This window comes from Dasypus novemcinctus, chromosome 10 (assembly GCF_030445035.2).
Source record: "Dasypus novemcinctus isolate mDasNov1 chromosome 10, mDasNov1.1.hap2, whole genome shotgun sequence".
Lineage (NCBI taxonomy): Eukaryota > Metazoa > Chordata > Mammalia > Cingulata > Dasypodidae > Dasypus > Dasypus novemcinctus.
Genome location: NC_080682.1, coordinates 126,739,782 through 126,751,867, shown reverse-complemented (window position 1 = coordinate 126,751,867; position 12,086 = coordinate 126,739,782). Strand labels below are relative to the sequence as shown.

At 48.5% G+C, this 12,086-nt stretch overlaps 1 protein-coding gene across 2 annotated transcripts in view; it reads right to left on the bottom strand.

Annotated features, from left to right (window-relative positions):
* Positions 1 to 12,086, bottom strand: part of FAT3 (FAT atypical cadherin 3) — a 539,827-nt gene that overhangs the window by 512,161 nt on the left and 15,580 nt on the right. The window contains exon 2 of one of the 2 annotated variants that reach the window (XM_071218314.1): positions 2,217 to 5,525. In XM_071218314.1, the coding sequence (XP_071074415.1) occupies positions 2,217 to 5,508 (3,292 nt within the window). In that variant the 5' untranslated portion in view covers positions 5,509 to 5,525. Of the gene's footprint in view, positions 1 to 2,216; positions 5,526 to 12,086 lie in introns of those variants that run through there. The other variant, XM_071218315.1, reaches the window with a different exon arrangement.

Below are 12,086 nucleotides of genomic sequence, written 5' to 3'. Positions count from 1 at the left end.
GGAACAGAATGAAATAAGGGAGAAAATAAAATAAACTGCTGCCCTTTTTTTAAAAATTAAAAAATCCTCTGGAGAGATAAATCAAAAACATATGTATTGAAAGTAATGGGAAGAACACTGGGCTAGGACTGAGGATGTACAGGTTGTAAACCCAGCTACAGCCTCTAATGGGCACGTGACCTTACACAACCCAGGGGAGTTAATGTTTACAGGAAAGAGGTTTTAAGCCGCGAATCAATGCTGAACTGTAAGTGGCATTATTGTTATTGACAGCAAATTTATTTCCTACAATCCAGAATATAATGGAACAAATACAGAGCAGTTAGTTGTTTCCAGCAGAGGCAAAAGATGTCAAACTCTCGGAGTGAAGAATTTAAGGGCAGCTTTATCGTCGGATGAAACAATACACACGTTTTCTAAAATAACACAAGATGAGCACAAAATAACGCGGTCCAAACGGGGAAAATCCAAGCCACTCCCACCCAATTGCTCCTGACCTTCGCGGCATCAAACGAGGCAGAAGCCCAAGATGCGATTTCCTGAGAGAAACAATTTGGTGTGGCCTGATGCGGTCATCGAGAGAGCAGTGGCAAATAAGCCAGCTCAGCACCCGCCTGATGACCGACCTAGCCACTCAGCCGAGCTCCAGAGCACAGCTCAGGAGACGGAGGGCCACAGGGAAAAACGTCACCGAGGCAAAAAGAGAGAAAGAACAGCAATTCCAACGGCCAGGGCTGCTGTAAGGACATTGAAACCTGCTTAACGCTTCATGGCCTCACAGTTAGCAGATCGTGTAGCCAAGGACAGGCAAGGAAACACATCCCCCTCCTTAGATGGGCAGTGGCAGAGTAGGCGCCTGGTTACGGAGCGAAGTTTGAAAGGAGGCTCCACACGACCTGTCTTCTCTGAGAGACGTTCACGAGTTGATGATTTTTAATCCCACCCCCTGGGACTGTAGAGAGCATTAAATAAAACCCAGTTTGGTGTGTTCGCTTTGTAAGTATTCAACGATGTCACCATTGTTAGAAGGAAAGTATTAGCACAGTTTACACACTCAGCAAAGGTTACTTCCCTTCCTTTCCTGTTTAGTGCCTCAAAGAAGAAATACATTCTAACCAAATAGCAAAGTATAAACACTAAAACACAGCGTGCGGCTAAAGCAGGACCCAGGGTCCTGACGCACCTTCCCCTCACTGTGGCCACGTGCATCTCACCCTGCTGACTTCTCCCCCAGTGCATTCAGATGGCATTTCATCCTCATCATCAGTGGGAGCAAAGCACCCTCTGAGAGGTGTCGAAAAATGATTTAATGTATGTAAATGTGCGCCGAACACTGTAACGTGCTAATGTTACCATTTACATGAGAATAGGGAAGACACAGCCCTTGATCTTGAGATGTCTACAATCTTAAGAAGACTAGACAAATGCACAAAGTGCTACTAAAGGACACATGTGCACGTGCACAGGAACATATATAATTAAAGACAATAACGAGTACAGAAAAAAGTCTATGTCTGTATCTGTGATGACAAGTAAACAGATAGGTAAGAGTAATGAAAACACTGCAACAATTTTGTCCCACATTTTCAAATATTTCCTATAAAAATCAATTCAAATAAATAAAATCTTAAAATCAATTTTTAAAAATAAGATCCAGAACCTGCCTTCTCTATTCTGTAACATTTGTAGGGGATAAATCAACAAAGCACGTACAGTGCAAACACCTGTCATTCAAAGGTCAGGCGTGCCTGTAAAACATGAAAAGCCAAAGCAACTGATGCAGAATCGCTCAGCAAAGCACTGCTGCAAAGGGGAAGATTCACATTCAAGATCCATTCAGAAATCCATTTCACACGTCTGATTTAGACCCAATTCAAATGTAATTTACTTCATCAGGGCCTTTAATGTAGTGAGGGTCAAGAGTGCAATCTACAGATGTGACAATGACGCTTATCAAAAGATAACATGGTAGCAGTAGCAATGAAGGAAAAATAAACAAGAAACCAATAAGGACTCCACTGAAACCTATGGCTATTATTGCATAAACAAGCCTTCATACAACTGACACAGCCAAAGAAAAAGCATCAACTTGCGTCCTCTGCATTACATACAGCCTCATTTTGTCATTCTCTTTTAGTGCCAAAATCCCTGTACCTTTCTAACGTTGACAATTCAAGAGATGTGAAGCATCACTGTGGCATAAACACTCAACTCACCACTCTCGTCGTCGATGTTGAACCTCCCAAGACCACTGCCATCCCTGATGGAGTACTGGATTTCTCCGTCTCTCCCCGAGTCCTCGTCTCGGGCGGTCACCTGCAGCACGCTTGTTCCAATGCGCGAGTTTTCTTTTACAGATCCAACGACAGCAAAGTCTGGGAAATAGGGAGTATGGAGGTTTTCGTTGACGTCCACCACTTCCACCTCCACAAAGGAAAGCGATGACAGAGAGACCGGCCGCCCCTTGTCCTTGGCCCGAACTGTGAGGTTGTAGAACTGCTGCTTCTCGTAGTCGAGCTCTTTGCTCAAGCGGATGGCGCCACTGGCTTTATCGATTTCAAATCTCCCATTGTAGTCATTCACCAAAGAGTAGCGCACCTGGCCGCCCAGCCCCAGGTCCGGGTCGTGGGTCTCCAGCCAGGCGATGACCGTGCCCACGGGGAGGTCCTCGAGCACTTTCACGCTGTAGCTGCTGGGGAGGAAGGCTGGGGCGCAGTCGTTGACGTCATCCAGGACCACCTGGACGGTGACCACCGAAAACAGCTGCTGGCTGCTGTCCGCCTTGTCCCTGGCCTCGATTGTCAAAGAGTAGTTTGCTTTGGACTCCCGGTCCAGCTGGTCAGCCACGGAAACGATGCCCGTTGAGCTGTTGATGGCGAACTGCCGCGTGTCTGTCAACACCGAGTAGCTCACGTCGCCGTTGGAGCCCAGGTCTTTGTCTCTGGCTTCCACTTGAATGATCTCGGTGCCGAGACTGGCGCTTTCAAGAATGTGAACAGAGTAAGTGTCCTGCAGGAAGAGCGGGCTGTTGTCATTGGCGTCTTCGACGTTGACGGTCAGCAGCCGCCATGAAGACTTCTGCGGGTTACCCAAGTCGTAGACGGTGATGTTGAGGAGGTACAGGTCTGTCCGCTCCCGATCCATGGGCATCAGGACGCGGAGCTGCCCGGTCTCCATGTCTATGGCGAAGCAGCTGTCGGTGTTGCCGTCGGCGATGGTGAACAGCACCTTCCCGTTGAAGCCGGAGTCGGCGTCCGAGGCCGTAATCTTCAGAATGTTCGCCCCGACCGGCAGATCCTCCCGCACGGCCACGTCGGAAGGAAAAGACTTGTCAAAGTGCGGTCCTTGCCTGTTAACTGAATAAAAGTCAAGAAAGCCATCTTCCAGGTTCAGCTTCCCGTTGGCTTTCGCCTTGATGAGCAGCTTCTCGGCCAGCTTTTGAGCTACCCGCGTTTCTCTGCAACTGAAGCTCTTGGAAGACGCCTTCCCGTGCAGGACGGAAATGTTAACAGACATGGGGTCGGCAAAATTCTCTCCGTCAGTTGCCGTAATCCTGAGGCCAAAATTACCATTTTTAATGCCAGAATTCATCAGTGACTTTTTAAGCTGTAAGACGCCGGAGTCTGGGTTTAAATAAAAGAAGCCGAGTTCATTCCCAGAGAGGATTTTGTACTTGACAAGCTCAAGCTCGTCGATGTCAATGGCTGAGACAGCGGTGATGTGGCCCCCAACTGGGAAGTCATAGGAGATGACGCCCTGGCAAGCCACTTTCTCAAAGAGAGGGCCATTGTCGTTGACGTTGCCCACCCGGATCGTCACGTTTGCCTCGCTCTCGTGGCGGTACGGGGAGCCCCAGTCGGAGGCTCTCACCGTGAACCTGTACGTCTCCGGGCAAGATTCAAAGTCCAGTTCTTCAGTTGTGCTGATAACACCTGTAAACTGGTTAATGGCAAACGGCAACACGTTCAGGCTGGCAATGCTGTAGGTGATGTAGCCGTTCTCGCCCTTGTCCTCGTCGGAAGCGGACACCGTCAGGACGCTGGTTCCCACAGGGACGCTTTCATTCACAAAAGCGTCGTAGAGCAGCTGCTGGAATTCCGGGGTGTGGTCATTCGCATCTTCTATGCCAACGGTGACCTGTGCTTTCAGGTCTCCTTCCTTGTTTGTCACCCCCAGAGTATAAACCTCCTTCTTGATGGTATTCAGCGGCCGGGCTGTGACAATCAGGCCCGACCGGGGATTAATCCTGAAGGACGCCACGTCCTCGCCGGGAGATAATCTGTATTCCACATCTAGCGGTTCGGGAGTCAGTTTTACTATAGCAACCACCACACCAGGAGGCGAAAATTCGCTAATGCTCACGTCGTACACGTCTTTTTCAAATCTAACGGGCACGGTGTCTCTTGTGGGGTTGGCGATGTGGACGATCTTCACCGCTGAAAGCTTCTGCGGCGACCCCCTGTCTTTCGCTTGGAGAGAGAGGTTGTAACCGTGAGGAAAGCTCTCCCAGTCTACCCGCCTCCTCTCTTTGATCTTGTACTCGTTCATCCACTTTCCTTCCTTCGCCAGAAAAAACTGATCTAAAGGATCCCCCGCCACGATGGAAACGGAGTCGATCTCCCCATTGGCCCCCTCGTCCGGGTCGTCGGCCGTCACCACCGCGTACGTGGGCTCTCTGTCCGACGGGGACGGAAGGTGAGTGACCGCACGGATGGAGGGCGCGTGCTCGTTGACGCGCTCGATGTGAACGTAGAGCTTGGCGGTGCTGCTCACCCCGTTGTTCCCGTAGAGTTTCATCCCGCGGTCCACGGCCAAGATTTCCAGATCATACCTATTCTTCTCATCGTAATTTAACCGTCCGCTCAAAGAGATGACGCCGCTCGTGGGGTGGACAGAAAAGAGGTCTACTTTGTTCTTGAAGTAGTAGTAGAACTCCCCGTTGGAGCCGATATCGGCATCTGTGGCCGTGACCTGGGCCACGCTGGTCCGGAGAGGCGTGCTTTCTGCGATGGTGACCGAGTACGTGGTGGGTGAGAAGAGGGGCCTCAGGTCGTTCATGTCTAACACCCGGATGCTCACTTTGGTCCACGCCTCCAAGTCCTCTCCTCTCACAGACCCTTTCACCATCAATAAATACTTGTCCTGGATTTCCCTATTGAGGATGGCAGAGTTGCCACCTTTGGTTCTTATCCTGAGGAAGCAGAAGTCGGCAATGACGACTTCCTCGGCTTTGAAAAAGCCCTCCTCGTCCCCAGACACTATTCTGTACTTGACGTCCCAGGACAGGTCGAGCAAGGTGACGCCCATCCTGCCCTGGCCGCTGACGTAGGTCCTGGCGGCCGAGTTCTCGTACACGGTGGCGTTGTAGACGGGATGCGTGAAGCGGAAGCCCGCGGGCCCGGCGCCCGGCAGGCCCTGGGAGGCCGCGGCCAGGAGCTCGAGCAGCAGGAGGACGAGGCCGGGGGGAGGAGGCCGCGAGCCCGCGCAGGACCCCATGATGCCATCCATCACCTCATCCTCGCACCCTGGAGGGGAAGAGAGAACACACATCACCTGGAGGAAAGCGGGAGGAAGAGCAGGCACCTGGTACGGAGCAGAGGGCTTTCTAGAAACTTGACCGTAAAACCACTGCACTAAGCACCGATGGAGGAACAATAAGAAACCTCACCACCACCCGATACAGAATCCAGAATCACCAGCATTTAGCCTTCGCTGATTTTTTTAAAGAACAATTTTACAGGGACGGGAGTGCTCATTGGTACAAGATTTCTCCTGATGGTCATTTTACCAATATGCATCAGACGTCTTCAAAAGTGCATTTATCTTTGACTCAGTAATTACCTTCTAGATGGTTACCCTAAGGAAATAATTAGACAAATGTTCATTCCAGCAGACTTTAAAGTACAAAAAAAAAGTTTTCAAAATATAGTAAATGTCTGTTAACAGAGAATAAAGTACACAATTTGTGCACATTCATAAAGTGAAATACTATGCAGCCATTAAGACGCATACTAAAAATCTGCATTTTCAGATGTAGAAAGCTATAATACTAAGTTAAAAAAATATCATAAAACAGCATATGTGGTATGAGGTAGGATGCTATTAATATGTAAAAATTTTTATGTACAACAGCATTTTTTATCCAAAGGAATAATTGTGTTTTGAGATTGGGAGCTTATTTGCATTTTATAATTTTTCAATGAACAGTGTTTACCAATAATTATATAAGTAATTACATAACTTTTGAAGTAAATGCTTCCAATGTATTAGCACCTATTGTTGTGCTTACTTTTAAATCAAGATTTATGCATAATCCAACGCCACGACCATGAACAAAGCATCACGTAATATGCAAAGCGGAGAAGCCCGTCCCTAAGGAATATATGATCTAAGTGATATCCAGGAGAGGCTGCCCTATTCAGAGAAAATGAGATAAGAGCCGTTTCATGCAAGAAAAATTTAAGGAATTACAAGAAGTACTACCAATTTTTTTTCTCAGTTACCATTCAATTTCTAGTCTCCACAGTTTTACAGCTATGCAAATTAAAAGATTAAAGAAGGTTCCTACTTTAACGGATAAAATCTGTCAAGCCTTTCAAAGAGTGAAAAAAGGAACTATTTAATAAGGTGTAGTTAAGTCTATTTACATCCTAATGGCTCAGCAGTTTAGAATTCCCAAATATGGGCTGTTCAACCAGGCCGCCCTGGCAAGCGCTCACATTCTCTTCCCCCTCCTCTACGGGGTGTGGGATGAAGGAGGAGGTACATGAGTCCTTGGAAGGGCCTACATAACACGGAGGCAGGACAGCAGAAGAGCCGGTTCTCAAACCCAGCACGCCTTAAACAAGAGCCGAGCTTTTCCCGCCACTTTATTTTTAACCAAGACTGAAGTGACTAAGGACCCCTGGAAACATGTATGATGTAGTTTAATTCAATTGAACTAGCCAGCAGTCACCACTGATGGGAAAGCATAAAACCCACCCAGCATCTCCATTCCATGATCTCCTTTCTGATTTCAAACTAGTTCTCACTACAAGTTAAAATATCCACTACAGAAGTATAACATCTTAAGAGTGTGCAAATTATTTCTGTACTTTATAGAATGCTTTCATATCCAAGGTTGGAAAGGAAGATATTAGTTTACTGCTAATTTAAGTGCTTGGTTGCAGGCAGGGATGAGATACGACTTGCCGCTAACATCTGCTAACATCTGCTAAGTACATAGGAAACTCTGTGTGGGCAGGTAGTGAAAGTTATGAAAATATAACAATGCAGGGATTTTATAGGCAGAAAACATAGCAAAATGCTGAAAAAACAAGGGTATAGGATAATCCATATAAAAGAACCTAAATCCTAAGGTAGTCTCACAAGCAACTGGTCTGGGCTGGCTATACTGAGCAATGCTGGTGTATAAACGCGTGAAGCAGGATGACCTTGGGAGCCGGCGCAGGGGGCCAGGCAAGGACAACGTCTGATGGCCAGGATCAGCCTCCTCTGTAGGGTCCTGGAAAGACACTCTGGACCAATGGTCATTTCAGAGCAATCTGTGATGGAAAATGGTCTATTCTGGTCTCCTGAGTTTGGCAGGCTCAAAGTCCTACCAGGAGGCTGGACACCCCAGTATGCCTCTTTCGAGGAACCCACTCATGTCGAAATATGGGGAAGACAGACTCATCGTCAGGAATAACGGCTGCAAACACGCCGAAGCTATACTGGCACCCCACGTGCCTCAAGACAATTGTATCTCAGAATCAGAAAATGCTCCAAAACAGAGGAGCATTTTCAGGTTCATGTGAACACAGAGGGAGACGAGGCTCCTCAAAGGGAACGGCCAAAGGCCAAGGTACCTGCTGGGCGTGGACGGCCGCAGCTCCTCCCAGCACTGTTCCACTCCCCCCAGCACTGTTCCACGCTGCAGAGACGCCTCCAGCGTGCCAGGGAGTCCGGACGCCACCAGCGGAGGAGAGGACAACTGTCTCCAGGGCAAACTTAGCGCAGCTGAACTGGCCCTTCCACCCCATCAGCCCACAGCTAAAGGAGACAGCGCCAGCAGCCGCACAGGCTCTCGGAGTTCTAGGACCACAGGTCCAATCTCCTGCGCTGAGGACCCCAAGGCCCCCAAAGATGACAGGGCTCCCCAAGGCCCCGAGAACAAACTGAACCGTGTGTCACCTCATCAGTGTTTCCTCAAATTGACCGTTTAGAGGGGTGGTCCATCATCGTTTCCGAGGGACCCTCATTTTCCGGCATCGTTCTACTCTCCCTGGCATGACTCTCTCCTCCTAAGTGGTTAACTGTTTATACGCAAACATTTATGTGCCTTGGGGGGGGAGTTACTTTTACAAACCCCTTGTGTATGCTTCAAAGCAAAGACTGCTTTTCACAACATGAAAAAAGTCATTCAGTTTCACTACCTGAAAATTGATTTCTTGCATATTGTGTCCTTCATTGAGCAAGACTCACTACTGGGATTTTTTTTTCGTAAAAACCACAATCAGTGAGCTTAAATGCAAATTGAAAATACTTTAGAACATGCTTAATGCAAGAGTATCATCATGTACTAAAATTTGGATTTAACACCAAAAAATAAAAATAAACCTGGGCAGAACTAAGCCCATCGGCTTCTGTGGCTGAAACCATAAAATTCTCTTACGATTTTTGTATCTTTGTTTTCTCAAAAAAGTCCCACCTGGCACCAATTAATTAAAAAGCCTTGCTGTTTTCCTAGGGATTTTGGACATAAAGGAGCACTGTAAGTCAGGAATTCTATAAAACTCTGCAAAGTAAATATTAGAAATAAAATTCTGGCTTCTTTTCTCAGCATGCCAGGACAACTGTTAGGATGTTTTTAAAATGGTACTGCTTTTCCCCACACTGAAGGCACGCTATCTGGGGAGCTAATCTGATAGCCACAGTGTTTCAGGTGCTCTGCACACTGATTTACTCTGCTGCTTCTGGATTATTATTTTAAAGGCGCGCTTAGTCCCCAACCCCAGAACCTACTTTCTACAGTTTAGTAACCTCATCAGCGATGGCTGCTAAACCCCCGAGGAGATGACGCACCGTCGTGAGCGGCTCGTGGCGTGGCGCTCCCGTGGGTGGGCATGGAGGGACCGGGGCAAGACGAACACCCGCGGCCGAGGGTGGCAGCCGCCCTCGTGACGCCGCGTCCCTGAGTGCGCGGCCCTGACCGCGGGCCCTGCTGTCGCTGGCACCACGTGCTGCTCTCGGCGCCACTCAGCGCCTCCGCTAACATCCGAGTCTCCCCTTCCCACTCGGGCTCTGCCGATCTCATGCATTTTAAGGTGTTCTGAGATCCAGAGATGGTGCGGGGGGCGCTGTAACAGTCCATGGCACCAAGAGCAGGGCAGGACCTGACGAGCGTCCCCTCAAGCACCCGGGTGGCGGCGCTCGGGAGAACTGCAGACGGAAGCCGAGTCCACGCCCGCACAGAGGCAGGAGAGCACAGCGGTTACAGCCGCAGGCCTCCCACCTGACCGCCTGGATCTGAATCCCAGCCCTGCCATTTTCCTAGCTGTGTAACCTCGGGCAGGTCACTGAACCTCTCTGTGCCTCGGTGTATCTTCTATAAAACGGGGATGACAAATATGCCTACCAAATAGGATTGAATGAGTGAATAAACAGAAGCATTTAAAACAGATCATGGCACAGCAAATATTATACAATTGCTGTTATATTACTGTCATTAACTAAGGCAGTTTGTAGAGAAGACACAGTCTATAAGCCACGAGGCAGGGAAGGAAATTCAAAACCTATGCTGACACTTCCTTTTCCAAAAGGAAAAGACACAGGTAAAGGAAAGGATGCCCTTTTCCCGACAGGCACAGGAGCAGTGCTGTCTTAGAAAGGTAAAGGGCACAGATCAGGAAACCTGAGTACGCTGGAGCCAGGCTTCGCCGCTCGCTGGCGGGGTGACCTCGGGCTGTTCCCCGAATCTTTCCAAGCCCGGGCTCCCCGTCTTTCAACTCTGGATTATAAGCGTCCCGCCACGCGGCCCAAGGCCCAGCGCAGGTTCTGGCCTGCAGAAAGCTTCCGCAAACATTAACTGACACTATTACGATCACTACAGTGTCCAGAAGAAGGGACAGAAATGGAAAACTAGTGAAAACCAGGGCGAGGACGGGGGCCGGTAGGGACCGTCCCCTGGAGCCCATCCCTCATGTGAAAGGGCCCCGCAGACCCCAGACCCGCGCCGGCAGGGGCGGGGGCCAGTGCCCGCGGCGCTGTGCGCAGGTGGAGGCCACTGCCGCCGTTCCGTGGATCCGACTCCCGTGGGCCCCCCGTGCAACTCGGGGACGCAGTGGATTTGGGGAGCCACTCCCCGGCCTGGCCTCCAGTTCCCGGCACTTGCAGCGATTTCCCCTTGAGAAGACGAGTCCCGGCAGCCGGCCCCACCAAGCTGCTTCCCCGGCAGCCTGCTCTGCTATGCTCAAATTGCCATCCTCCTGGCACGGCTTCACGCCCTGAGGGCTGCGACAGACGGTCCCTACGACCCGCCGGGGAATCGCACTTTACTCTCCGGCTGATGCTAAAGGCTGCCTGAAAAGGAGACAAAAATGTTCACTCCATTTGTTTTTTAGCACAACCCACTGTAGCTAGAGAGCATCTATGATCATATACTAGGTATCTGGGTCACAGATAATTTACGTCACGCCATTACTCAGATTATATGATGGTATACTGGGCCACAGCCATGTCAAGTCACCGAATTTTACAGCTGAAAGGACCATAAAATTGTCCAGCCCAGCAACACAGTTTTATAGTCCAGGAAACAGATGAAGCAGGTTAAGTGATTTGGATAAGGTTGCACAGCTGGCCAGTAAAAAAGCTAAAACTGGACCTCCGATCTCCACTGCGACTTGGCCTGATCTCCTCCTATTAAAGAACGCAGCTCTCTACATATCCATGTCTTCAATTTTCACTCCTCTCCTATGGCTCAGCTAAAATGCCACCTACACCACGAAGCCCACCGTGATTCTCCCCCATCCAAAAGTGAGCTCCACTTCTTCGAGCTGTGAGTCTCAACATTTAGCAAGCATCACCACCTGCTGAATCTCAGAGTTCCTGATTCCTCGGGTCTAACCAGGAGATGCTTTGAGAAAAATGACTCTGAACTTTATCTATATGCTCCTCTCTGGGAGCATTTTCTTGCTTGTATCAAAGTTATTCATGTCTTTAAATTACATATTAGATTGCAAGCTCTCTGAAGGTAAGTTCTAGGCCTTACTTTTTCTTCTTAAAGGATCTAAAAAAGGGACAATGAACAAGCAAGAATTCAACCCATTTTTGTTGAATGAAAGTGAGCTACTCAGCATGTGCCATAACTCAATTGCAGGCTCCCGGGAAAAATGAGCATCAAACAAATTAGGAATTATATTCATAAAACTTAGAGACCCTGGGGAAACATCTCGTCCATCATTTCCCAGACAAACACAGCTTGTTTCACAAAACCCTCATTCTGTGAACAGGTGTACATCTACAAAAACAAAACAAAACACTTTTCAGGAAACACTGGTTAAATAAAGGTAAGGACACTCCTGAATTTAGAAATAAACCTTCCCCATATGGCATCCTTAGTCAATCTCTCTAAATTTACTCTGCTTTTTATTGTGTTTATATGAAAGCTCAATCTATATTTATTATTTATTTCTACTGCTAGAAATAAAGTTCCATGGTACACACGCCGGGATTCAATGAATATTGGCTGAATACACAGGTATGCCATGTAAATTGTAACTCCAGGGGAAAACAAGATGCACAATTTCTGGGCAAGAATCGCCACATCCACCTTCGCCGACAGCACAAGGAGACAGAGTGTCTGCAGAATAGTTAGGGAAGCACTTGCAGGCTCTAAACTACTTGGGAGGCTCACGCAGGTCCAGCAGTGCCCTGTGCGTCTCTGGAGTGGGTGAACCCCAGGATTCTTGAGGTAAGTTCCTTATTCTTTCTCCTACACCATATCACAGGATGTGGATTTTCATTTTAACTAAGGTGTTATTCAAGAACAAATGCTTCAATTAAAGAATGAGGCAACTGCTCCATAGTTTCCTGTGCTATGCAGTTTT